General features: G+C 49.9%; 1 protein-coding gene across 12 annotated transcripts in view; it reads right to left on the reverse strand.

The window, feature by feature from the left end:
- Positions 1-27,867, reverse strand: part of EPB41L1 (erythrocyte membrane protein band 4.1 like 1) — a 152,342-nt gene that overhangs the window by 23,246 nt on the left and 101,229 nt on the right. For all 12 annotated transcript variants that reach the window (XM_049650855.1, XM_049650851.1, XM_049650852.1 and 9 more), the window contains 10 exons: positions 25,909-26,013; positions 25,270-25,312; positions 21,662-21,737; positions 18,628-18,846; positions 16,184-16,271; positions 15,545-15,697; positions 14,072-14,169; positions 13,676-13,851; positions 10,839-10,987; positions 7,290-7,472 (listed from right to left, as the gene is read on the reverse strand). In XM_049650855.1, the coding sequence (XP_049506812.1) occupies positions 7,290-7,472; positions 10,839-10,987; positions 13,676-13,851; positions 14,072-14,169; positions 15,545-15,697; positions 16,184-16,271; positions 18,628-18,846; positions 21,662-21,737; positions 25,270-25,312; positions 25,909-26,013 (1,290 nt within the window). The remainder of the gene's footprint in view (positions 1-7,289; positions 7,473-10,838; positions 10,988-13,675; positions 13,852-14,071; positions 14,170-15,544; positions 15,698-16,183; positions 16,272-18,627; positions 18,847-21,661; positions 21,738-25,269; positions 25,313-25,908; positions 26,014-27,867) is intronic.

The raw sequence follows: 27,867 nt of genomic DNA on the forward strand, positions 1-27,867 counted from the left end.
CTGACGCAGCAGGTCTTCCACAAATCGGGATCTCCTCCAGCTCCTTCCTCAGTTCCATCTGGCCCTCCAGCTGACCACCTGAGATCCAGCGCTTCTTGATGGTCGCCTCCCCAGTGCCCACCCTCAACTGGGAGCCCTCAAGGAGATTTTCTGCCAGTGTGCAGCCTGCAGCCAGAGAAGGCCCTCCTGGGCCTTCCCTGACCCAGGGGCCTTCCTCCCACACTGACTCGAAGTCTTCAGGGCTTGCAATCATCCTTCCTTGTTGCTGGGTCTTTGCTCTTCTGACTCCCACCATTTCTTCTGTGGCCACTTCAACTTTGAACTTGTCCACCAGGATGTTTACCTTGGAGAGTTTGCCATCAGCAAGGATATTTGTGAGGCCTGCCTTACTTTCTTCCTGCTGCGTGGTGGCCGCTTTTAGGAGACTGAGTTCTTCTGGCCTAGTGTACTCTCTTTCTATAAATACCCAATGCTCTGAACCCTGTGTTTCAATTGGAGCAAGAAGAGTTAACATGAAATATAGGCACATGAAAAACAGGTCACTGTTTCCTGTGCAAGAAGGGACCAACCTACCACCAAAAGTTAACATGTCCCCAGAACTGGCTGGGGGGAGAAAGGCGTGACAATGCTAGTCAGCCTCATTAAGGCTACCCTTCCCGTCAAGGCACCCAACAAATTATTTACCAACTCCCCTCAACCACTACCCCAACTTGGTAAAATGGGATGGGGTCTCATGCCCTCCCCATGTTTAATCATGGGACAATGGAGATCCACAGATGGGCCAGGACTCTTCCTCTTCCTTTTTTAATAATACAATTGCCACTGTCAGAGGAGAAAGTAACTTACATCACATGGAGTCTTTGAAGGTTAGAACAAAAAGAACTCCTAAGAAATCTTCTAGTCCAATTTCCTCATTGTGCAAATGTGTAAACTGAGGCCTAGAGAATGTCAGTGACTTACCCAAGGTCACATTTAGTTCATGGTAGAGTCAAGAAAAGAGTGCCTGATTTTTGATTCCTAAGATCCTTGCTGACTTATCTCACAACCTACAGAATACGGATCCCAGTTGTGATCTAATGTCAAGAGAGAAAGCACTGAATTAAGTTCCACAGCTACAGCCTAAAATCTGACTTTTCTGCAAGAGTTCCTGGGAAGGAAAGAGATTAGAATGGAAAATGCCAAATGCGCAGCTCAAGTCAGTGCCAGTCACCACAATGGCTTGAACAGCTTGAATTTTGTAGGGTTCATTCGCAGGGAAAAGAATACCAAAGCCTATTCTTGGAGAATTCTACACAAAATCCACAGAAAGAGTAGAAAAGGGCTGAACAGAAGACATCATGGAAGGAAAAGATCTAAAGACCCAAGTATCAATCACCTGTCAAAAGCACCAACAAGAGGGTAGCACTGTCAAACTGTCGACAAAACAGCTTTCAACATCCTTCCTACAGTCCTTCAAACAATACTTAGGAGGGAATGATGGACTTCAGAATCATTAAAAAAAGCAAGAAGGCCACTGGAATTCTAATGTTGCAGCCAAAGAATACGTTCTTCACACAACATCTCAATGGAAGTCCAATATGTAACCCAAATACAGGCTGCCATGTTTAAGGGGGAGGCCTCGGCTGCCCTAGTGTCAAGGTATCACCCTCCTTTGAAACCACTGCTCTGACTCAAGCCTCTTATGGTACAGATGTGGAAACTGAGGCCTAGAAAAGGTGAGTACCATGTCCAAGGTCAGAGAGTGAGCTAGGGGAAAAGGCAGGCCTAGAATCCAGTCTCTGACTCCAAGTTCTGGGAAGTGCCTCCATGGTAAGATGTGCCAGAAGCTGCTCCCAACAGGAGGGGAGAGATTTATATGACTGGGCTCTGACTCAGGTTACGGCCTGGTGAGGAGTCTGTCAGACCCCATTAGATCTGAAGGATTCTGAAAGATCAGGGAGCGCTGTAAACTCTCACCTCCACTCCCTCAATCCATGCTAGCAAAATCTCCATGGTTCTCAGGGAATGAAACTTCATTGAAAGAGTCCTGTCCCATCTGTGGATCCTGCCAACAGGTAAGAGAGACAAGTGGAAGGTAGAAGGCCCATGTGTAGATTTCTGGGATTTTACTGCAGGTTGCTAAGTCTCAGGACAATACCATGTGAACCATCCCAAAGAAAAGTGCTTCAAGAGCCTATAGAAGCCAGGTCTCTTTTCTCTTCTACTGAGGAAGGAGGCACCCTCAGTGGCCCCCATTTCAGCGTGTAGTGACATCATCAGCCTGGCAATGGTGGCCACAGATGGTCAATGAGACCCCTTCTGGAACATTCTTGCCCCAAGTCTAACCAAAAACTAGTTTCTAGAAACTAGAAGCCTAGAAATTAAGCTGAGTGGGGTGGGAACTAGCACAGTATAGAAAGAAAAATTCTGCAGAAAGGAAAAAGGAAACACATACTTATATTTAGTTAATCTGTGCCAGGCAATGTCAGATTAAATTTAATCCAAATGGTGATGTGGAAAGCAGATACTGTTACCCTTATTTCAGAAGGGGAAACTGAGGTTCCCCAGAGGGGAAGTGACTTACACAGATCATAGAGTGAGCAGTGAGGGAAAAAGAGGCTCTGCTTTTAACAAGTGAAAATCCTGAAAAGAAAAAAAAAGACTTGAGAGCAAAAAAGAGAGAAGTTCACTGGCATGAAGGCACCGGTAGGACTGCACCTGTCTGAAAGCTGTTCTGACCCTACTACACAAGGTAGATGGGACGTCTGGTAGCCCTGTCGCCATTCTTTCCACAGAGCCAGGGGACCTGCAGTGCCTGTTCAGAGCGCCCCCTGCTATCAGCTGGGAGTACTGCGGCAAGGAGCTGAAGCTGTAGAAGGAAATGGAGCCCGTTCTGTTCCCACCCAAGCCATGACAGGGAGAAAATCTCCCACCAGGCAGTTCTGTGGTCTCTGGGCTGTTGAGTCCCCACCTGGGGCCTTGGGTCACATTCTGGGCCCTGCTCTTTACAGAAGACACCCAGAAGAGGGGATGCAGGACAAGAAGCCCTCTAGAAATCACGACCGGGAGAAACCTTTGAAGAAAGGAGGAGTGTTCAGGGGGAGAGGGGTACTTAACTCTGAAGGACTGTCCTGGAGGAGGATGCAGAGCAGATCTAAGGGCAGCAGGGGCAGAGCAAGGCCCACAGACAGGTAATGCAGAAGGGCAGATTTTAATTCAACATGAACACTTCTCAATAGATGACTGAAGACAAAATGGTCTGCTGATATGATATGGTATGGTCGGAATTATAAGAGCCCCCTCTGTGGAAGGAGCTGGAATGGACGATTTGCAGGGATGCTGATGAAGGGCGCGTGTTGCCCACCACCCCTGCTCCGGAGTATGGGCACCTGTCCTTGGCTCTAGGAGCAGCTCTGTGCTCCAGGGCATCGCTTTTTCCCTAACCTTGGGATGCTACTGACTCCTGTCCAACTTCTGGTAGTTATTTTAGTTTCACATTGAAGAAAACTTCAGACAGGAACTGTGATTTCTGTTTTACCACCTATGTGCTGACTTCTGTCTCTTTTAGAGTTTCAGCACATTTTTCAGCAGCTAGAAGTTTTTTCCATGGGAATTTAAAAAGGGAGATGCCCTCATACGTACTTTTTGGGAGATGCCAAAAGGGGGGGCCAGATATCAGGGAGAAGGAAGTTCCACCCAGATGATTGGTCAGTACCTCCCAATCCTCATGGTCTATGGGCTCTTGGCAGGGAGGAAGATACAGTGCCACCCCCCACTCCCTGGGCCTGGATGCCATGCCTAGCGGGACTTAGGTGCCCTCCCAACCCCCCCGCTGCCATCCTGGGCACAGAAGTGATGCTCTCCTCATTAGAACACTTGCCTGGCCAACATCTCTTCAACCCCAAGGAATCTCCTTGGAGCCAGATGCCCACTTTTGTCCGCCTGCCAAGAGTTTAGAGAAGACGAAGGCGGAGGATGAATGAGAAGCCATCCCCTAAACAGCCACTGTTAGACCTTATTCGGGCTTCTGAACAGAGAAAAGACTTCAGGGCAAAAGGCATTTAGGTGCCATGACCCCTGATCCCAAGCTTAGACATCAGAGCCTGCCTGTAAAGTCAGGAGGGCCCAAGAGAAGGAGATCATTTCAGCCTCTCCTTTGAAGCCAGAGCCAGACTCAGACTGTCCTGTCTTCTCAGAATATGGTCTCAGTCCTGATTCCTGAAAAAACAATGGATGAGGGAGGGGCCGGCCCTTTATGGATCCCTGGGATGGGGACAATCACTTGTCACAGCATGGGAATACAAGGGCTACCCATTGCCTCCACCTGCATGGCAGAGCCTGGTCCACCCCCCTCACCCCAGAGACAGGGTTTTCTTGAGACCATTAGAGTGGCTGTGTGTGGGCGGGGAAGTGCCGACAGTAACCTCAGGAGACGCTGCGAGGCTTTTCTGAGTGAACACTTCCCAGCCTGTGGCCGTCCCAGGCTCAGGTGCCAAGTCCTGCGGAGAGGTGTCCTGGGTCCTCCGGGACTGCAGGGGAGGCCCAGGGCCGGAGGAAAGGGAAAGAGGGAGGAAGGGAAGGAGAGACAGAGATAGGAAAAGTGGGAGAGAGAGGAAGCAGGAGAGATACACACACAGAGCCTGTAAATAGCCCAGCTTTGTAAATCCCACACCCTCAGGGTTTGTGGCTTAGATCAGGAAGGAGCCAGCAGGGCAGTAGAGAGAGGAGCTGCCCCTTGTGGCCCTTTAAGGGAGGAAGGCCCACAGTCAGCGGCCAGCCAGCACCTTGGCTTTGGGCCTTTTTCTCACTGCTCTCATTCAAGAGGATGTGGAACCATACCACTCTCACTCCAGAGACTCTTAATCGAGAGGCTGGGGAGCCATACCGCTCAGACTCTGATCCCAAATCTGCCCCGGGTGTCTTTGGCTTAAGCAATGGTTCAATCCTGCAGTTTGGGTCTTAGCCCTTCATAAAGTTACCTTTGAAATGAAAACCTGGGTTTGGGAAATGGGAACTCTTCTTAAAATTTGGAGCCCCTATTTTGATTTAAGTTCCCCCTGTCTTCCCCTTGGCCCAGATGAGGCCCAACAACATATGAGGAAGCTACTAGGACCTCTCTGATGACACACTCCTGCAGGAGAGCCCCCACAAAGTCTGTATTTGGATCAGGGATTCCAGTCACCATCAGCAATGGCCCCATAACCATACAGCACTTTGCAGTTTCTAAAGTGCTTTTATACCCACTATTTCACTCAGCCTTCCTAGCAACCCTATGGAATGGCAATTTTGGTCCCACTTTAGATGGGCTGACTAGGCTGTGAGGCTCAGAGAGGTATTGTCACCCACCCAACAACCCAGTCCGGTCCTTGCCTACAGCTTCTCCCCATGTCCCAAATCTTCAAGGGCCTCTAAATGCCAGTGGGGCCTGCTAAATGGTTCATAGCTCCAAGCTGAGCTCCTGGAACAGAATCCCTTCCAGCAGGTGGACTACACTTCTTGGAGCAACAGTGAGGGGCAAGGGTTGGAACAGATTCCACCTTTTAGGAAGACCCATCTCTAGCAGTTCCAGCTATTACCAGCAGGTGGGGCACACTCCCAAGCCAGGCTGCTCTGAGGCACTTGGAAGCTCCACAGCCCAGATCCCCAGGGCTCATGGGGCCCTCCTCTGCTGGAGTCCCACCCTTTCAAAGCCATCTATCCTCACCCACAGCCAGGCCACTCTGGTCAAGTCTCTCAGGGCAAGAGGAGTGGGGCATGTAACTGGATCACCAGACCAGCTCCCATGGCCTGGGGCCAGAGTCTTCAGGGTCTCATTTGTGCCAAGGCTGATCACAGAGGTCCTCAGTAGATGCAGATTTGCCCTCCTTCCAAAGCATCCCTAATATTGTGAATCACCAGCCAGGAAACTACAGGCCAGCAGCCTCACTGGACGAGGCCCTCTGTTATCTGGCATGTCAAGGCCATATGGGGAGTGCTAATTCAATCAAATGTTTACTTATTAGATCATGACTGCATCACCAATTTTCAAAGCATTAGAGAGCAGTACATTCACAGTGGACTCTATCCTGGTCTTCACAAGATTTGGTCTTGCTCTCAGGCAGCTTTGATTTAATAGCAGATACAATGGCCTGGGACACAAGAAAATCAGGGTCTGGTCCCTCTTCTATCAGCTATGACACTGAACAAGTACTTCCATTCTGGGCCTCAGTGCCCCATCTGTAAAGAGATGACCGCAAGTAGGTTGAGAGTCCTTCCAACTTTAAAAGGGGTTCTGATTTGAAATTAGCCCCAGGACTCTCAAAATGAAATAGTAAGTAACTCCTACTGAGCATCTAGGGACTCTACCAGTACCTCCATGGTTGATTTTCCTGGCTCCTCACAACATTCCTCTGAAGTAGGTACTTTTATTATCTCTACCTAATGGAAGCTCAGAGAGGTTAAGTAACAAGCCCAGAGTCATCTAGCTAGCAGGAAATCAGAGTCAGAATTCAAACCCAGGTGGTGTAAGTCTAGATCTGTTGGGTTTGAGACAAGTAAGCAGCAGTGCTAGAGAGAAAACACCTAAGTATAAATGGGGGTTAAATATTGCCAAGATTTTGCAGTGCTAAAAATAATAGCTGGGATTATAAATACAGGAATTCTCAAGGTCCTATCTTTATCTCTTTTTCATTTGAGAAAACATCCCATGTTTTCCACTCTGAAAGACAGGTGGGTGTGGGATCCTTTTCTGAAGCAAGAGGCGCAGGTCTGATTTTTTTGGAGGATTCGTTCCCTCTAGTGGGCTCCAAGGATCCTTCCAGGAGGGAACACCCCCCCACACATACACACACACCCCCCACACACACAGCCCATCTGTGTTTTCACAACAGGCGCTAAAGGATCTGGTTACTGGATACAACTACTGGGATTCTCAAAGTTTAGTGTGCATGAAAATCACCTGGGGCACTTGTTTAAAATGCTGATTCCAAGGCTCTATCTCCAAATATTCTGATTCTGTCGGTCTGACATGGAGCCCCAGAACCTACATTCCTAATAAACACCCCTCTCCATTGTACTCCGGCTGATGGAAGGGGAATACACCAAGCCACAGCGTCTTCTGAGTTTTTCAAGGTGGTCCCTGGGGCCCAAGGATTCCAAGATATAGTGAATTTGTCTTTCCCAGCCTACCCCCACCCCCATCCCCATCAGCACCTTGTGCAGCAACTCGAGGAGGCATACAGGTGAGAAGGATGAGTGTAAGTCAGTGCAGAACAACCTTCCCAACCCTCTTTACCCAAAGCCCCTGTTGAGGGGTTCAGGGTGAGACCTACCTCATTGGCTTTCTCAGGAGTGCCCTTGGGGGAGGGGGAGGCGGGCGAGGAGGGCAGCCTGCGCTCCCGTTCCCAGTCTCGATCCCGGTGGATCAGTTTGCTGTTGGGTTCCTTCAGGGTCCTCTTGAGCTCGTTTATGCTGGCCTGGTGCTTGAGCAAGACATCTTCTGGCTTGTCTAAGAACTAGGGGTGGATGGAGAGGGCAGTGGGTGTTAGAGGAACAGCTCCAAGCAGGGGATGCAGGGCACGGTGCAAATGGTAACCATGGTGGTCGCTGCCCTACATCAGCAAGGTGATTCCCATCCAGGACTCCGTCTCACCCTCACTGAACCCCATGAACCAAGCGGGGCAGACATGATTAGCCCTGACAGGTGCACAAAGCACTTAAGATTAAAAAGAGGATCAAAAGGCACTTAAGATTAAGAAGAGGAGGCTTCTGGCCAAGCACCACCTTTTCTTTCCCTTTGCCTGGTTCCTGGCCTCAGAACCAGCAAGGTAACTCAAATCCCATAAGATGGGGTGAGTTTCCACTGGTGCTGTGCACCAAGTCTCAACTGGGCATGGAGGTGACTTTCTTCTGGTTACAACCAAGGCACAGTAAGAACTGGCCAACCCTGTTCACTGGGCTGCTCTGGTCCACTCCCTGGCCTCTGGGGCACCTGGTCCCTTCCGGCCAAGACTTGGACCATTGTGCTTAGCAGGACCCTCAGTCTAGGCCCCTCTTAGCCCAACAGGTGAGTTGCTCAGGCCCTAGGGGGCTTAGCATGCAGATACTCCTTAAGCCAGGGATACCCAGAAAAAATGAGCCATAGGAGCCAGGAAAAGATTGTGTTCAGCATTCTCTACTGTGAGCCACTACTTTTCCTAATCACCCAGGATTTTCTGGATACCTGGTGGATACCAACTCCTCAAGAGCAGACAGGGTAAGATATGGCTAGATAGACAAAGTAGGGTGCTGTGGGTATTCAAGAGATTAGGAGAAATGGAGACCAGGAAGAAGAGAGGTAAGGCTGGGCACAAGAACTGATCTGGGTATAGCTGGAGTTTTAGACGTGTCCCCCATTAAACTGCCAAGTTTGAGCTCAAGCCAGTGCAGCATGACAGAGTAATCCACCTCAAGGTCAAGTGAGGATCAGCCTTTGCACAGGAGCCAGTAGGCCTACTTTTAGGGGTGGGCTGTTAGCTCAAGCATCTTTATCTGCAAGGCTGTTTTAGGATTCATGTCAACTCAATTCAGGACAAGAGATGAACAATCTCAGCTTATTATAAAGTCAGATCAGCTGATTCTGGAAGAATTACCTGGAAGGCAAGCTTGCCCTTGGACAAGGCTAAAATCTTCCCCTGGGCTTATCTCTGGCATCCAAGGATCCACTATGATTGACTCATGAGTTATCTCAGGAAGGAAATTGATGCCACTGAGGCTTCTGTTTTCCCTCCAGACATCTGTCTGTAAGGAAAGAACCCTCTGTCTGTACTATCCCTTCCTGAGCTGAACTGTCTCAGAACAATGTTTGAGAAGTCAAACTCGACAGGGTTTGCACAAAGCAATGGGCTATGAGCTGCAATGGACCCAAGATGTGGCTTGTGACCTATCTTGAACCTGCCACACTGGCTCTGTGGGCACATAGCATTCCTGAAGACGAGAGAGAGGGAGCAGTGGAACCCTGCGATCCTTGATTAGGGTTAAGGGCTTTGGGGAAACCTAGTCCACATGTCTTGCTGTGCAGATGGGGGACTGGGGCCTCCAGCGGCTTACCCATGACCCTCAGAGAGTCAGGCTGAAACCCAGTTTGTGGGACACCAAGGCCAGGCTCTTACACCCCAGCCCCTGTCCTCTCCCTCAGGGCCTACAACAGACTGGCTTCTAGAGTAGTACAGTTTCAGATGAAGAGTTGGGGACTGTGTGAAAGGAAAGGTGAAGTCCTTAACACAGAGGAGTAAGTCCAAAGAAGCAACGGAAGGGAGAAGGAAGAGGAGAGAGAAGAGAAAAGAAGAGGCTCTCCACAGAGCTGGAGCAGCAAGCTCCACCCAGAGGGAGGGAAGCTGGAGTGTGAGAAGGCCAGAAGCATCCTGAGGCTCCTCCCTCCCCACCCCACCCACATTCCCACATCTGGTTGTCAACAGATACAAAAAGAAGCTTGGGGGGAGGACACAGAGGACACAGAGGAGGTGGAGGCATGACCAAACAGTGGTATGGAGATGAGTCTAAGGAAGGGTTCGGGTGGGGGAGATGAGACCAACGAAAGCATGGAATGGACTGGAAGAGCTGGCGGACACAGGCCGGATGATCAGCAGTTGGGAAGCAAGCATGGGGTGGTAGGAAGAGGCAGAGTGTGAGGCTAGGTAGAAGGAGGGAGGGGGAAGCAGTTGGTTAGGGGGTAGTCTGAGCAAGGAGCTGGATTGTGGAGGGAGAGAAGGAAGGGTGGTTGGGGAGGGAGAGGGGGCAGGAGGAGGGAGGAGCTGTAGTGGGGGGAGGAGTATGGCCGAGGAACAGAGGCAAAGCTGAAGCTGCATGGTACCAGGACATAAGCCTGGGGTGGACTATGGGATGGTGACAAATGAGCTGGGGATACGAATGGCTGGGTGAGTAGTGACAGGTCCCATGCAGTACCTCCTGCTTGTGTCTTGGCGTGGTTTCCTGCTCCGGCTAGCGAGAGGCGGGAGAAGGAGAAGGAACCGGCAGGGTCAGTAAAGCAAATGGATTAGAGGCACCACAATGGCCCCTGGCCAGGTCTGGTGCAGCAGGTAGCCCAGAGGGTTCTTTCCTGAGGAGCAGGGGCCAGGGAAGCTGGTGGGCCACCCAAGGGGCAGCGAGGTAGCCAAAGGTGTGGGGTGTGAGGCAGGGTGCTGGCCCGGGGAGGTGTAGAAGGGGGTGGGAGGACTGGGGACAAAGCAGGCAGTCACACTCAGTAAACAGGACATGAGGGCTCTGGGCATTCATGCTTCTTGCCGTCAGCATGTATGTTCAGGGGCCTGTGCTCCAAGCTACAACTGCATGACGGAAATACGCTATACCCATGTGTGCACATGCCCGTGTGCATGCTTCTTGCATGTCTCGGTGCATGACCCTACTGTGAGAGGGGTAAAAAACTGTGAGTGAATGCATGCCCACCGGAGGCCATGCGTGCCTGCAGGAGTGTGTGCACAAGTGTGTGGGAAATGCATGGGGCAGCAGGAGGGGACATAATTGAACCTCATCCTTGTGAAGGCCTACAGGGACACCCCATCATGCTCTGGGGAGGAAGGGGCCATGCAAACCCAAATCAGAGTCAAAGGGGCAAATTAGGAGTGGGCAAGGGGAGGCTGAAGTCCTCTAGGGGACAGAGTGCCCCTGTGGGGAAGCAGGACAAAAGGAGGGGAAGGGGGCAGCGTGCCTACCACCCAACACCAGGGGATGTCAAGGTAGTGGGCAAGGCCCTGTCCATGGTGCATCCCAAAATGAGGGTGCTCGGCCACAGCTGGAAATACCTCAAGGCCAAGACCGAGGCTAGACCCAGAATCAGCCTCCTGATCCCCAGGTCAGAGGGTATGAGAAAGTCAGGCTCCTACCTTTAGTTCCTTGATCTTGGTGGGAGTCCTGACCTCTCCCTCCTCGGCCTCTGACCGCCTACCCCCAGACTCGCCATCCTCCTCTTGCTTGTCACCATCGGGTCCTGCGTCATGGTTCTCACTAACCGAGGCTGGGCGGGAGAACTCCGCTAAAATGGGCAGAGATGGCCAGGTGGCCTTGTGAGACCTCTCCCAGGGGGACGGACAGGGAGCCAGCCCTGCCAACCGTCCAACCATGGTTGGAGTGGAGCACAGACATCCACATCTCCAACAGGTCAGGGATAAGTACAGGGAGGTAGCCTTGTCCAGTCATGAGGATGGTACGAAGCAGGGCTGCCTCCCAGCCCCAGACCCCCTCCTGACTTCTATGGCACTAGAGCCCAGGTTTAATTCTCAAATCCATCTCTTCTTGGCTGTGTGACCTTGGGTAAGTTATACAACCTCTCTGGGCCTCAGTTTCCTCATCTATAAACAATACTTATTTCAGACAGCTGAGGGGAGGAATGAATAAACTAATGTGTGTAAATACTTAGAAGACAGACTGGCACAGAGTGAGCCAATTCAACCAATGTTGGACCACAGATGTTGATGTTTTTGTTGTGGCGGTTGTGACAGAATACTCGACCATTATTTGGCAATACATAGATATTGTGAGACTAGCTTTTACTACTGAAAGCTAAAGTCCTGAGATTTGCAAATAATGTAGCCTCTTTATAAATTAGGGAAAGTTCAGAGGGATCCCTGCAATAACATCTTTCTTACTCACTGGCATTCCAAAGTACTTTTCTGAATAGGAAAGAAAGGGATGGAATTAGAGGCTTTACACTAGGCACTGGACATAATCCAGACTATGCCCATGGATTATGTCTTGGTGGGAAACAATGCCTGGAAAACACTGAATTGAAATGACCATGGCACGGATTATCCTTGGGGCTGGCCTAAATTAAAGAGAATAATTATTCTTTCTATTCATATATACTCACTTCGCAAAGTGCCCTTTTATGCACACCATCTCATCTGATCTGCACAATCCTCTGTGTTGATGGCTAGAATGGGAATCACTTTCCTCATTTTACAAAAGATAAATTGAGACTCCAAGAGGGGAAAGTTCCCACTGGTGACCTTTCAGTGAATCAGGACAAAGACCTAGGTCTCCTGGTTTAGAGTTCAGCCTTCTGGACCTCCAGAGGGATGTAGGAGAGGATGAGCCTCACCAGCTCTAGACCAATCTTTGCTGCCCTGCACAATCTGGGCTTCATGTAGGAAGCTGCAGGGGAAAATAAAGGGACTGTACTTTCCCTTTGCATAAATGTTAGCTCTCAACCCTTAGCTCTTCTCCCACTCAAGGAGAAGGAGGAGCTTCCTCAGCCTCAAATGGACCTTTGAAAAACTTCATGTCCTCTGAACATGGTCAGGGAGTCCTGGGAAAGGTCTCACTTCATACTGCAGGAAAAGTATCAGACTCTCCTGATCACCTGGAAAACTCCTAGGTATCCTTCAAAACCCTGCCCAGTTGTCACCCTCCCTGCAAAGCCCTTTCTGCCCCTCCTAGACAGAATTAATCCCTCTCTCCTATATTCTGTTTTGTGCTCTGTATTCTGTATATACTTCTCCCATGGCTTGAATCACATTATATGCCTACAAACCTAGTGTTCTATGGGCTCCTCCAAGGAAAGGGTCATACTTATTCTAACACTTGCAAAATATTTGTTGAGCAGAACTGGCTTGCCTAGAGCAGAACTAACTACCCCAGTGTGTCCTGGGAATAACCACTGTTCCCCCAGGCAAGTCCCCACCCCTTACCTTAACCTATCCTCTGCAAACCTAAAAGCAATAATAATTTATTATTGCTACAACAAACAATAAACCATTATTGGGTATAAATTATTAGGTCCTTCTATGTGCCAGGAACTTTTTGAGGGGATGTAGAGGCATGACCATATTTAGTTCTCTCTATAACACAACTAAGTATGTATTACTTATTTTGAAGAAGAGGAAATAGGCACAGGGCAGTTAAGTTGCTCTAGACCTTCCAGCCATTCATGTATGGATATTTATGACCACTTCCTGGCCTGCAGAGCAGCTGGTGAGTATGAAGGCTGAGATTTGAACTCAGATCTGCCTAACTGAATCTCCCCAATGCCCATGTGGCCTCTGAACCTCTCCTACAAACTTCAGTGTGCATATCCTGGGGAGAGTCCTTGGCCAAGGCCCAGGAATCTTCATGTTTAACCAGCTTACAGGTGATTCTCTTGCAGGTGGTCTGTGGGCCATGTTTTGAGAAGCCCTGGTCGGCTGGATATAGGACAATGTAGGGCCAATTCTCACTGATATTAAGGGCACCTGTCAGCCCAACAGGACTAGGGCAGTGGAGAGCACCATGTGGTTAGATGTCGATCAGTTCACTGGAACCAAAAGAATGACCGAGAACAGCCAACCCCTCAGCCTCCCATCAGGTAAGGCATCACCAGTCACATTGCACATTGCAGTCACAATATACCATTCTCCTCGGCTGACAGTCTGTGAATCACTAAGCATCATGGGTGGGGGGCCAGAAAACCATATGGCTGAACCTGCATCCCCAAAAGGCCACGACTCCGGGAAGTTGCGGGAAGTCCAGAGAGTGACAACATCATATTCCAGTGAGAGTGATGCTGTAGCCTAGGCGAAACCACCAGGAGCTGCCCAGGTGCATGCAGCAGGGTCTCGGGCCACCAGGCCTGCTGCAAATCAATGTGTGAGGTGTCCACCACTGTCACTGTTCATTCTGCAAAAGCCAGTGTGCCCCCACTTCCCACTAAATGCCACCCCTCTCCCATCTCCCATTTGGGGCATACCTCCATCAAGGCTGCGGGACATGGTGTACCGTTTGCTGGAGGAACGCTCAAAGAAGGGCGCGGGCCGATCAATGAGGGCGCTGGCCTGGCGGGTCTGTGCCTGGGTCCTCCCACTATACCGGAACTTGGAGCCCATCACCAGGAAGCCCTTGGGTGGGGGCTCAGGTGACACCAGCCTGCAGTGGAGTGAGGAGGTGAGGAGGGGGATCGGACCTATGCTGTCAGGCCCAAGGCTAGACCACAGCTGGCCTTTCATCCCACTGTCCCACAAGCTACAAGTCAAGGTGGTCCATAACGGGAGAGACTTGGGTAAAGGGGCTTTCACAGAGTCCCTCCTAGTTCCTTCTCCTGCTTCCCCCCCACTCACAGAGCATATGACCCCAGGGTCAGGCTCACCGGAAGAATGTGTGGTGCTCGATGCAGACCTTCCACAGCCTCTTGGCTGACCGGTGGTTTGGGAGTTTAAAGCCAATTGTGCTCTCAAACTGCTCGTACTACGAAACCAAAGAGAGTGGGTTAGAAGCAAGGCCTGGGCTCTCGTGCTGCTGGTCCGTCCTTTCTGAACCTCTTCTCAGGCGTGTGCGACTCTAGCCTGTTCATTCATTTACTCAATAAAGTGGACTGAACCCTTACTCTGTGACAAGTCCTAAGCAACAGAGACAGCATGGTGACCAAGACAGAAGATTCTTGGGGACAAGGAAGGGGGATGCTCTGATAACAAATTAGTAAACAAAACCACTTTAGACGCTGATGAGGGAATGAACAGAGATGTGTGATGTGACAGAATACCTGGGCAGGTGTGGGGATCAGGATCTGTCCTAGAAAGGGTGATCTGGGAATGCCTTTTAAACAAGCGATCTTTGAGCAGACATCTGAAGGATGGGAAAGGAACCCACTATGTGAGAGAGAATTTCAGGTAGAGAGAACATCAAAAACAAAAGGCTGGAGGCAGGAAAGATCTTGGCTCATTCTAGGATGTCAGGTAAGGCCAAAGGGGCTGGAGCACAGTGCACATGGGACAGAGATACATGGGAGAGGTAAGTGGCAACACCTGGAGTTCAGAAAGTAGCCCATGAGCCAGAGAGCTCTTGAAAGATTTAAGGTGGGAGAGTGAGCGGGGAGGGAGGGGGGTAGTAGTAATCTCATTGCATCAGACATGACCTGATGAAAGGGACTTTTGAGCTCTTTTTGGCAGTTATGAGAAAAATGGCCTGAAGGCACAATGGAGGCAGCGGGACCAGTGAGAAGTACCTTGTAGAAATGTAGGTGAGAGATGGTGGCTGTTGGTGACTGGTACAGTGGAGAAAGACAGAAGCAGATGGGTTTGCATTTATTCGAGAGGTAGAAACAAATGGACTTTTTTGATGGGTGAGGTATAGAGGTTGAACATATACACGTTTGTGTGTGTGTGTGTGTGTGTGTGTGTGGTCATGTATTTTGGTATGTGTACATACTTGAATATTTCATGTAAGCAAATACATGGATATGGATGGCCAGGTACTCATTGATCTGTGTAACTTGAGTATATGTGGTTATCTTTATGTGTGCTCCCGTGTTTGTGTGTTATGTCTGTGTGTAAATGATGTTTGCATGTAGGCACATACATAAGGCATGAAGTCTTTTGTTTAAAGTAGGCTTCATGCCCAATACGGGACTTGAACTCTCGACCCTGAGATCAAGAGTCGGATGCTCTACTGACTGAGCCACCCAAGGTATGAAGTCTATGTAGAGAATCCCAGAAGAAGAGTGTTCTTTCCTTACCCAGGACCCATGTATACTAAGTAGGAAAAACCCAGGCTCAGATGTCAGGGTCTTCTCTCCATTCTAGCCAATTCCAGTGAGAAGAAGGGGTTCCCAAGGCAGGCTCACCTCCCCAGGCCGGATCTTGATATAGAAGTTACTCCTCTTATAGGAGATCTTGAGAATCTTGGGCCAGGCGAAGCGGTTGATTCTCAGCCGGTCCCGGTAGATAAGCAGGCCATTGGCACAGACTCCCAACATGATGTCAATGCCCTCGGAGTCCTGCGTGAGTAGACACCATCAAATGGCAGACCTGGAGTCCACACCTGCCATCCAGCCTGAAACCCCTTCCTGAGCTCTGCTTCTAAGAGACTCTGGGATCAGGGTTAGAGCCTACATGCTGGAGCCCCTGACCCACCCCACACAGTCATTCACTCCATTCATTCATTCATTCTGTCATTTATACACCCAGTTGCTTTTTTGATCATTCTCTCTGTCACTTACTTAATCATTCATTCACCAAAAAACATGGAGTGATACATATGTGGTACCAGGCCAAGCTCTACGTGGTACAAACAGGTTCATAAGTAAATATAATATGAGAAAGGATTATGGAACTTTGAGGAATGAGAAATAAGAATATAAAAGGATTCAGGTTGGAGGAAACACAGGGTCTGGCACACCAAGCCCTCTGGAAGCACCAGGGACACCAACACACACACACACACACACCCCAGATGCTAGGCGGACCCTGGGACCCAGCAGTACCTTGGCATGGTGCAGGTCTACTCCATACATGGAAAGCTTCTTGGCGTTCTCTAAGAAGTGGATTTCTGCTTCTCCTGGAGTCATGCCCCTAAGAGAAAGAACATGATCACAGACAGCCATGGAAAAGGCCCAGGCCTAAGTCCTGCTGGCTGAAGGTGGCTGTGATCAGAACCTGTGATTCTAGGAAAACAAATGTGCTGGAGTGCGCATATGACTAGGCCTTGCCCAGTCCCTCCCCTCTGCTCTCAGTGCAAGATGGTGCACCCCCAGCCCCGGCTTCAGCCACCCAATCCCTTCCTGTTGCCAAAGCTCAGGTCTAGTCTTGTCTCCTCTGGGAAGTATTCAAGGGATGAGGTGGGAGTCGGGATTTCTGCTTTAATCTGCCACTGAGTTAAATGTGAGCCATAAATTCTGCTTCTCCTTGACTGAAGAGCCATTGTGGAAGACATTGTTCATTATAATCACCCAGGGGCTCCTAAATTATCACCCCCATAAGATATTTCTCTCTGAACTTTGTATCAGCAACCACTTCATCTCCCCTGAGAAGCAGGTGCACGTTCTCCTTTCGGAAAAGAAAGTTATGTAATCCACCAAGTTCCTTCTTTGCTTTGGCTGCCAGGAAACTACATTTTCTATTTAGTCACGGCTAACATTTATTGAGCACTACATGCTGGTTAATGTTCCAAACGCTTCACGTGTATGAACTCACTGAACCCTCGTAACAATTCTGTAAGGTATGTCTTACCATTATTCCCACTTTATAGAGAACCCAGCACAGAGAACTCAAATAACTCGCCTCAGGCCACACAAACTATTAAGCAGCAAAGTCAGGATCTGAGTCCAGACAATGTGGCTCCAGAGTCTGTGCTCCTTCCGAATCCTTCACTTACATCTGTCTCCTATCCCCTGGGCCTCAGTTTCCTCTGCTCTGTCTACCTCAGTGAACTGCTGTATGAGATGCCTGGACACTAGATGTCCAGGTGCTTTAAGTCAAAAGAGCTGTAAAAGCTGAAGGGGTGGCTATTAGCATTTCTCCAGCCTATATTTGAGCTTCTTTCTCTGAATCATTAGGACTTTCACAAATCCCTAACACATCTTGTTACCTATGACAGGAATGACAGACGGTGGGGGCAGGCAGGCCGTCCGTCGCTCCCTATTCCTGAGCCCAGGCAGACACCGCTAACCAATGCAGTTTCAGTATCCTGCTGAACATAATACAGTAGCAGCCACTACTACCCAGAGTTGGTGTGCGAGTCTCTGAGAGACGCACTTGCCACTCTGGACCTAGCACCCCATCACACTCCAATGGCCTTTCCTCCCCCTGTACACATTCCCTCCACATCCGGTCCTAGGCCTCCTCTCCAGATGCAGCCCCCTGGAGACAATTCACCTGATTCCTCCCATCCTCCTTAGCAATAAGGTAATATCACCATACCCCCCCCCCCCCCCCACACACACACACATACACAGCACTTCATGGCTTATAATGCACTTCACATCATTTATCAAATTAGGTTCCCATAACAACCCTGGACTTGGAGCTCAAAGCACTTCCAGCTTAAAGGACCCTAGAGGCCATTTAGTTCTAGGTGATTCCCCCCAGGGGTGGTACCAACCTCACAGCAGCATTTGGAAATGGGGGAGGGGCATTTGGTTGTTAGATGACTAAGAAGGTGTTATGGGCATTTGATGCCTGTAGCCCAGGGATGCCAAACATCCTGCACAATGAATTCTCCTGCCCCAAATACCAACAGTTGAGACACACAGATAATCTAAATCCATACATGTGCAAGTGAAAGATGGGGCTGCTAAGTTAAACAGCCAGCTGCACAATGACTCATCTAGTTCACCATCATCTAACTCCTAGAACAAGGTGCTTTCCATTGCACAACTATTCAACCCCTAAAATCACAGAGAGCAACAGTTAAGTATGTGGCATGTCTGTAATGTGTGCCATTTAGTCCCCCAACAACACCACAAGGCAGCTTCTATTAGCACTCAAACTGAACAGATGAGGAAACTAAAGCATAGGGAAGTGAAGTGACCTGTCCAGATCCCCTGGCTAGAAAGTGGCACAGCGAGAACATGAACCCAGGCAGTCCAGCTTCGGAGTGCAAACTTTTGAACTTTACACCAAGACTGAGACATCAGAGGACACAGGAAAGTTTTGCTTATCTCCAGCTGGCAGATAAAGAGACTGATCCTCCGAGGCCACAGACAGGGAATTATCATACCCACAAGAAAAGCTTATGAACTTGAGGTCCCAAGAGGTCATTTATGGTCACACTGCTAGTTCCTACCATTCCCATTTGATAAAGTCCCAGTGGGATGAGATGATTTGCTCTCGGATACACCTCGAGTCAGGGGCAGAGCCAGGCGGGGTACTTACAGCGCAGCATCTGGGGCCCTAGCTAACAGCTGAGGAGCCAGGGGAGACCCCTCACCTGTACGTCTTGTGCAGCTCCATGATCCTCTCCTCCAGCTCCCGGGTCTGGTTGGGGGCAAAACGGAGCTCACTGACATAGTTGCCTACGTGCTCCTCAGCATCATAGTCACCCAGCTCAGCCTGCACAGCGTAGGAGCCCAGCAGGGCATGTGTGACGAAGGAGCAGGGCAGCCGGCCCGTGATGATGTCCGCCCGCAGCTGCAGGCACAGGTAGTATCTGGAGATAGGGGAGAGTGGCCATGGGCATGGGCCCCACCCCCTCCCTAGACACCCCCAGCACAGAGGCCCACCTGCCCATCAGAACCAAAGTGATCAACACTCGGTTCAGCAGAAAAGGGATGCTCCTAGACACTGGCATTTCAGGCGCTGATACTTTGGGTGTGTCCTAAAAGGATGGTTTTGTACCATTTTGCGTGCCTTTAAATATTTTGTTAATTTCTAACTTCGAGGGACTTTTCCCTACTGTGGGAACATTAAATTTCTAACTTATTTTGAAGCTAAATACTCTGCTGGTTGACCATTTTTTAAATTTTATCTATTTTTAATCCTGCAATTAATATATTCTTATTGTGGAACAGATGTAAACTTTCTTGTTGTTTTGTCAATGTTTTTTTTAAATTTATTTTGAGAGAGGGGAGAGAATGCACGTGTGTGTGCAAGTGGGGGGAGGGGCAGAGATCCAGGAGAGAGAGAATCTCAAGCAGGCTCCATGCTGCCACCACTGAGCCCAACACGGGGTGTGATCTCACAAACCGTGAGATCATGACCTGAGCCGAAACCGAGAGTCAGATGCTTAACCGACTGAGCCACCCAGGTGCCCCTGCAGATGTACACTTTCAAGATAATTCTAAATTTCTTCTTGATGTCTATTCTCAGCCCTAATCCCCTCCCCCAGAGATCACCCCTATTATCTGTGTGGTGCTCTAGATTTTCTTCCTCCGTGGACATACAGAAATCCGCGTGTTTTGATTCATGGGTCTTTTTAACATGTACATGGTATCACATGATACATCTAATTCTACAGCTTGCTTTTTCAAACCCAACTACGTGCCCAGGGCCCTTCCCAGATCAGCACAAACGACCTGACCTCATTCATTTTAACTTCTGCACCGCATTCCACAGCCAGGACAAACCTGTTTGCCAATGTTTTCTCAAAACTTTTTATTTTGCCTCCAGCTGTAAGTGAATTGTCTAAAAACAAATTGTTTTAAAAGAAACATTTCTGACCATAAGGCTATGGTTTTTTATAACTTTATGCACACTTGGATGATTTTACAGTTTTTAGATCCATTTTAAACAATTTTTTTATTGCTTTTTCAGTTATTGCATTAAAAAAATGTTTCAGTTCATTCTCAGGCAGTGATGCCTCCTTGCCCATTTTGCCATGTTTCACCATTGTTTGCAATCATCTATTGCTTTTCCTTTTAAGTGGCTTTTACTCGTATAATTTTTACTGCTCCATGACATTATTTTGCAGTCTGAACTGAAGCTCTGACACAAAGTATGTGCGGCCTCAGTGTGCACTCAGGGCCAAGGCATAGGCTCAGAATCAGTAGTAGCTCAAACATCACGGGTACCAAGTGTGGGCCTAAAGGCATTTTTGTTCAAGTCTAAAAATTAGAAAATCACTGCCACTCTGACCAATATTTCATTTCATTTTGTCATTCTGACCAGTTTATTTTGAGCCGGAATATTTTTTACTAAACCAGCTGCTACTACTATCCCATTCCCTGAGGTCTTCCATGCCAAGCAGGGCTAGTTTCTCTCCTGGTGTCCCCAGAAGCCCAATGCCCAGGGTCTGGCACAAAGAGGAGAGATATTAGCGGGTAAGACCAGAGGAGTGGGGACTAAGCTGGTCTACAACCCTCAGCCCTCTTGGAAATGGAATTGAGACCTTGTTGCTGAATCTTGGTCCCAAGATGACCTCAGGGCTTAGAGCAGGGCTAATGAGGCCAAGACTTCAGGTCTGATCTATCCCAGGGACATCTGTATTATCTCCCAAGGCCACAGTTGGCATTGTGCCTGTGGCCCATTACTTGGCAAACAGGCAGCCAATATTAAGAAGAGACCCAATGGGAGAGAGAGGCTGGCTTAGTAGCCCCTCCTCTGCTCTAAGAATAACTCCAAGCCATCATCTTATTATTGTTGGGAGTATGGGGCCCAGCACATGGATAACACAACCCCAGGATATCATGAAGTGAGATATCATGAGTTCCTCTTTGGAAAGGGCTTAGATAAAGAGAAGGGTCTCTACCTGTTCTGATTCCAGAGGTGGGATGAACCCCCACTGAAGTTCTCATTCTGAAAAATGCTTTGTACCCCACTTCTAATCTTTAAGCCACGTGATCTACTGGCCCTGAGGCACAATGAGATTGTACATACAATCCATGTTCACTCCAGCAGCCCAGGCTTGCCTCCATGGGGCAGGGGGATCATGTCTCATTTGACCCTTACATGCCTGACATGTGCACAGGGCAGCACATGGGACCAAATCCCTATGGGCAAAGGCACCTGTGCTCTACTCCTGCCTTATCTCCAAAGTCAAAAATGGTGGTCCACCCAGAACATCAGCCTTCAGATGTGTTTGGCTTGTCCCATCCAGAGATGGCCTCTATCATGATTTTTAGAAGTTTGAATTAGCTGCTAACATTTGAAATTTGTGGATTTTCACTCTCAAATCTCTAGCTTCACTTCAACAGTTCCCACATGGCACTGATTTCTGGGGCTAACAGCAATTGTTTTAGATGGTGTGTGCCCTCTTGAATTTCAATTTCAATCAGTGAAATGGGTCCCAATGCTGCTTGGGATGCTTCCCTCTCTAAAGCTGAGGGTGCGCTACCACTGCCTACTGTGTTTGCATCACTTTTTCTTGCACTGAGTCAGCTTCTTTTGTTGATGCTGTCTGCCTGGACTTGCTACAGGCATCTCAGTTTGCAACTGCCACATCATCACTGCCCCATGTCTACCAGGGCCGGGTGCCTTTGTTCCTAATCACATGGCCAGCACACCCACCCCCTCTCTGCTGCCCTCACCTTGTGATGTCTTCTGTCAGCTGGGCAGGATCAGGGGGGTAGAACTTGACCGTGAAGGCAAAACTCCAGGGGCTGCCTAAGAGGAGAAGATAGGGGAACAATCAGAGAGGCCCCATCACCCCAGTGGGTGCCCCAGATGCATCACACTATGGGCAATTTCTCAAAATTTTCTCATATCTATAACTTCAGGACAATCTAATCAGGAAGACTGGAATATTATTCCCACTTGAAAGATGAGGAGACTGAAGCTCAGGTTGAAAGACTCGTGAAACAGCAATGGGAAGGAAGGTAGAAAGAAAGAAGAGCAGTGGTGCATGTCAATCCTACTGGGAATCACAAACATCACTTCAGGAAACCTTGCAGCAACTCCTATGAGAAAGTCTTATGATTATCTCCATTTTGCAAATGAGGACACTGAGGCCCAGTCAGTAAAGTGGCCAGCCCAAGGTCACTCAGCTAAGAAACAGCAATGCTAGGGCTCAGACCCAATCCTCCTAGCTCCAGAGCCCATGCTCCCTCCTCCACATCAAAGTCTATACCATTGGATGTTAATGGGAAGAAAACAAATCATATCAAATGGGTTCCCTCACTGTGGACTTCTCAGAGCCCTCACTCTGCTGTTGTCAATTGCACCCCTCAAGAGGACATGCATTTAGGGGTTTCCCAAACTTATTTGACCTGCTGTGTCCATTTCTCATAGGGCATCCTGCCAGATTACTGTTCCTAGGAACCCCCTTCATAAGACTGCCCTGTGCCAGGTTGGCTCCACATCGGATGGCAGAACGGGGTTGTTAGCAAGACCTAAAAGGCAAGCATAATGAGCAGAAAGTAGCAAAGGGCTTTTCACGGGATAAATGTTAAACTCCACACTGAGATACAACCAATCAGTGGTACACAAATAGGCAGAGAGAGAAATAAAGGCTGAGGTTTTAGCTGGAAACAAGCTCCCCAAGCCAGGAAAAGGGATGACCACTTAAGAGAGAGGAGGCCTTGGAGGAAGGCTACTATCTAGAACAATGGGCAGCTCACTCCTGGGACAATGTGAGAAAGCAAGGCCCATCCAAGGTAGGACCATGGTCACAAAGGACTGGAGGCCATGCCATTACCACCATCCTTGTCCCTGTGATCCTCACCATCTTCCCCAAAAAGCTGTAATGTCTCCAGCGCTTACTAAGTCCCGGTCACTTTGCTTGCTTATCCATGCACATATAGGAGTTTGAGCTTCATAATGATCCTGAGGTAAATTTTTTTTTTAATTTTTTAATGTTTTATTTATTTTTGAAAGAAAGAGACAAATGGAGGGGGAGGGAGGAGGGGCAGAAAGGGGGACGGGGGGAAGGGCAGAAAGAGAGAGATACAGAATCTGAGCCAGGCTCCAGGCTCTGAGCTGTCAGCACAGAGCCTGATGCAGGGCTCTAACCCATGAACCGTGAGATAGTGACCTGAACCAAAGTCGGACGCTTAACCGACTGAGCCACCCAGGCGCCCTAAACTTTTGTTTTTATAGATGAAGATTCTAAGAGAGTAAGTCACTCTCCTAGGGTCACTGAGCTAGTCAGCGGTACAGAACTGGGATGTAAGCTCTAGTCACCTGACCCCGGAACCCACAGCTAAAGCGGCCTCAAGGAGAACAATCCCCGTCTCAGGAATAATAGTAGTAGCAGTAGTAGTAATAATAGTAATAACGACAGATAATATGTACTAGATGCTTCTAGGTGCAGGCACCATTCCAGGTGTTGTACACATGATAGCTCATTTACCCTGCACAACAACCCTAAAGATAAGTCCTATCATTATCCCCGCTTTACAGGTGAGGAGACTGAGGCACAGAACAACTGAATAACACAAGAAGTAGTGTTGAAGTCGGGATTCAAATCCAGTCAGTCTGGCTTCCAGTGTCTGTCTTTCAAACATCACACCAAACTACCTCAGGGAAGCACCTACTATGTGCCAGGTGCTGTCCACATGTAACCGACACCTCGCCTTGTGAGGCATGAACCCTAATCCACTTGCCAAGGAGAGACAGAAGCCCAGAGAGGTACCCAGAGAGATTTTAGGAGGAAATATACCTAGCTCTGAAGCCCAAGACACAAGGACCCACGGTGCTGCCTTCAGGAGGCTGAGGGGCTGAGCAAGAAAATGGTGGGGTGCCTCACTGGCTCGGTCAGTGGAACATGAGACTCTCAATCTCAGGTTTGTGGGTTCAAACCCCACATTGGGTGTAGGGATTACTTAAAAATCTTAAAAAAAAATTGTTCTATGAGGGCCCCAGAAGGCAGAACAAAGATGAATGGGTAGAAGTCCCAGGGGTAGGGATGGAGACTCTGGCTCTACCGAAGGAGGCAGAACTGCTCCTCCATGACCTGAGATGGTCACAAGCAGCAGCCATTCATGAGGCCTGGGCCGTGCTGGCCGGGGCTGCAGAGACAGGGGACCGACTGACTCCCTGCTCTGGGGAAAGATGCTGAGCTCCAACGATTCTGTCTTCTGCCTCTCCTTTCCAAGCTCCCGGTCCTCCTCAAACACTGCACACTTGGCTGCATGTACGTGTTCCAATTCTTGCAGGCATGAGAGGCAGGCCTCCCAGCTGGGTTGGGACTCCTAGGGACAGCCCGAAGCCCAGGCCTAGGACTCTGTCAGCCCCAGAGGAGCATGCTTCGTCTGTGTGCCTGCCTCTTTGTCTTCAACTGACAGGAGCCTACAGGAAGAATCCCTCCAGCCCCTCCCGGAGAGTCAGCTGGCATCCCTGGGCCCAGCTGCCTGCTGTCATGGCAACAGGCTCTGCTTTCCAGCCCCGGGGACCAGGGAGTCCAAGCACAGCCAAGGGGGAGGAGCTCCCAGTGGAGGCATCTCTGCTTCTAGGCTCCAGGTCTCCACCTACTGCATGCCCCCTGGCTGAGCACCTACTTCCTCCCTTCTGCCATTAGAAGGTTGCTCCACCCCTCCCAATACGCCCTTCCTCTCTGAGCCAGAAAGGACAGTTTGTCTCTTCGCCCCAGGCCTTGAAAAGAGAGCAGGATGGTGTTGAGAGGCCAGGGCTAAAGACCTGGATTGGCCAATAGTTCACTCTGCGACCTTAGGTAAGCAACTGCCTCTCTCTGGGCCTCAGTCATCTATCATTAAATACAGAAGATGGCCCAGACCAGGGCAGGCCTAGCTTTTCCCTAACATATTAACTCCCATCAGTTGGCCGTGGTCTGCAGTGTTGTGTGGATGAGGATTGAGGATTCTGAGCTGAGTCAAGGGTCACCAATCATAGAAGTTTACACCAGCCTTGGACAGGAGGGAAGCTGTTTTCAGGCCATCAATGTGTCCCCTTATCCTAGATGATTCTGCAGGTCCCTTCTAGGCCTATCACCCTGAATGCATCTATGATTCCTCTGCTAACCTGCTGTGCAACTCTAGATGGTCATTTCTCTTGTGCCTGCCTCGGGTTTTCATTTATAAGGCAATGCCGGGCCTTCCCAAGATGTGCTGTGCAGCACAAATGAACTCATGGTTCCGGATCCTTTTCTCCAAGTAGGAGAGAGCAGCACAGCTGGAGTCCCTGCTGCCTGGAGACCCCACCCGCCCTTCCACAACATCCCCAACCATGATAAGCCACTCACTCCGAATCTGCTTTTTGATTTCCTTGGAGGGGTCCAGCCAGTTCTGAAAGAGAAGATAGGGTTCTTTAGAGAGAAGATGGGGGAGAGGGCCAGACAGGGCTAGGAGAGAGAGACATCCCAAAATAGCCTGTTAGCACCCTGGTGGGGAACACCCTTCCCGGACTGAGCAGTCTGGGCCCTTTGGAGCTGCAAAGTGAGGGAACAAGATCTCCATTCACCACCGGGCTTGGGACCCTGGATCCATGGCTGGCGTTGCTCTGAGGCAGCAGGGTGGGCAGGTCCCTGCAGCTGCAGTGGGATAGGTGGAAAGGAAGAAAACTCAGATAGGAGCCTCCCAAGGTGGGGAAGAGGTGCTGGGGTAAGTGTCTCAGGTCCCCCAGGAAGCCAGGCCATGGCTCTCCAGGTATGCATCTGGGGGGTCACTTGCAGGTCCCTAAGAAAGGACTTGGTGGGAGGGGTAGAGACAGAGAACTGAGGCAGAAAGGGCTGGCTGAACCTTGGGTGCATGCAAACGGAAGGCACTTAATGAGAAGCTAAGGACTGATGGAAGGAGTGGGATGTAGGCAGGACTATGGGGGCCTAAAAGAAGAGGTCTCCACCCCCACCCCTGCACAGCACCCTGCTTGCCAGCACAGGTACCTTCTGGCTATCAGCGTCACAAAAGGTCAGGCCGAAGTAGTCCTTCTCCAGGAGGTTGAGGTGCTCACAGACCAGGTCAAACAGCACCTGGCCCCGGCCATGTTTCTGAAGAAGAGAGCAGAGTCGCCACGAGGCCAGGACACACCTCAAGGGGGGGTCCCACCAGGGCAGGCTTGGAAACCCCAAGAGCCTTCCGGCATCTGAAGACGATCTCAGCACTCCCACCGCCCATTTAACTCTGCTCCCCGAGTCCTACTGGATCCTGTGACACTAACGCCCAGCTCACCAACTGCCTTCTTCCAAGCCCTGCTGGGTTTCTCCTAGACCTCAGGCTGGCTTTGGGGAGTGGGGGTGGGGGTGACTGATTCCTCTTCCTTTGAGATTAAGAGAAGGAGGCTAACTTTGACCCAAGGAACAGAAAAGCCAAAAGTCCAAGCTGTGGTTGTAAGAGGAAGAGAAAAACCACCTGAAATACAAGGGACACAGGCAGGGGAGAAGGGAAGGGTCTAGGACTCAGGGTCACAGTGTGACTCTCCTTCCCTGACCCTCCCCTTACACTAAGTCTGAGTGACATCCAGGGCAGCCCAGCCTGGAATGCCACCCTCTACCCAGGCAGCAAGTAAGGTTTTTATAGGGGCTCCCGGGGCCAAAGCAGCCTCAGCTGGGAGCAGCAAGATTAGAGCCACCTCCTCCCACACTCCCACACAGCCAGGCTCAGTACCTCGCTGAACCACTGTCTGGGCCTGAGGATTCAGCAGGACAAAGCCCAGAACCTGGCTGGGTACTCCAAACCCACAGATGAGCACCAGTAAAAGGATTACAGGCTGGGAGAACATGAATCAGTCACTATTCAAAGAGGGAGGGGACTCCAGAGAGAGGGTGAGGTCCCTGAACTGTCTGGCTAGGTCACTAGGGGACTGGGACTGGGCCTAACTCTGGAGAGTAGTTTGGGGAAGCTAAGGGATTCCTGAGTCTGGAAGAGTCCTTCAGATAGAATGGATCTGGCCTCAGCCAAACCCTCCATGCCCTCCTGGGACAAGCTGAAACTGCATCTTGGGCCAGTGTGGGTAGGAGAGAACAGGCGGAATATATCCCTTTCTTTTGCCCAGGAATAGGCAAGATGTTCACCTTGTAATCCTTCTATAGAAGAAATAAACATTAAACAAACAAACAAATAAATACAAAACAACCCTGCAGAGAAGAGGGACCCAGTCTACCAGGGCCCAGAAATAAGCCATGTCCCTTAAGACCGGGGGCACTGGACAGAAAGGGAGGTGGTTCCTGTAACTCTCAGCAGTAAGGCCACTCTCTGGACTCTTTCATACACATGGAGAGAGCCAGGAATAGTGCCCAGACTGGAGTGGACCCTCTAAGGGGATGAGTGAGAGCTCAGAATTAGGATGGGAGTCCTAGCCTATACAGGAAAGGGAGATGACAAATGTGGGGCCAGGAAGGCTGATCCCAGACAGGAGGTGTCTGCCCCACCCACCCACTGTGGGACAGGATCATGCCACACAGTTTCTACACGGCCTAGGTGAGGAAGTCCTTCTATGGGCAGCCTCTCCATGTCTGGGGGACACCTATACCACGGAACCTTCAAGTGACCAGTCTGTCCTGGTGCCCTGGAGAGGGGCATTCACAAAGGAAGACCCCTCCCTCCACCCAATAAAAACATAAAAATGACTCTAGTTGAAACACCAGTGTCTGCTAGGTGAGACTGAAGAGCCCAGTCCACAGGCCTACTGGCCCTTGGATGGGGACTCCTTGCCAAAGTACAGCCCCTCCCCGCCACCCACAGAGCTGTTTTCTGGCGCCAGCCCTGTGCCTCGTCTAATTCTATTTGCAATTATAACGGCCCTCTCTGGGCCTCGGTGCCACCATCTGTACAAAGGAGGGCTGGCCAGGTCATCTCTCCAGGATGCTGCAGTCGGTCCAGGACTCCATGAAGAATGGATGCTC

This window comes from Panthera uncia (assembly GCF_023721935.1).
Source record: "Panthera uncia isolate 11264 chromosome A3 unlocalized genomic scaffold, Puncia_PCG_1.0 HiC_scaffold_11, whole genome shotgun sequence".
Classification (NCBI taxonomy): domain Eukaryota; kingdom Metazoa; phylum Chordata; class Mammalia; order Carnivora; family Felidae; genus Panthera; species Panthera uncia.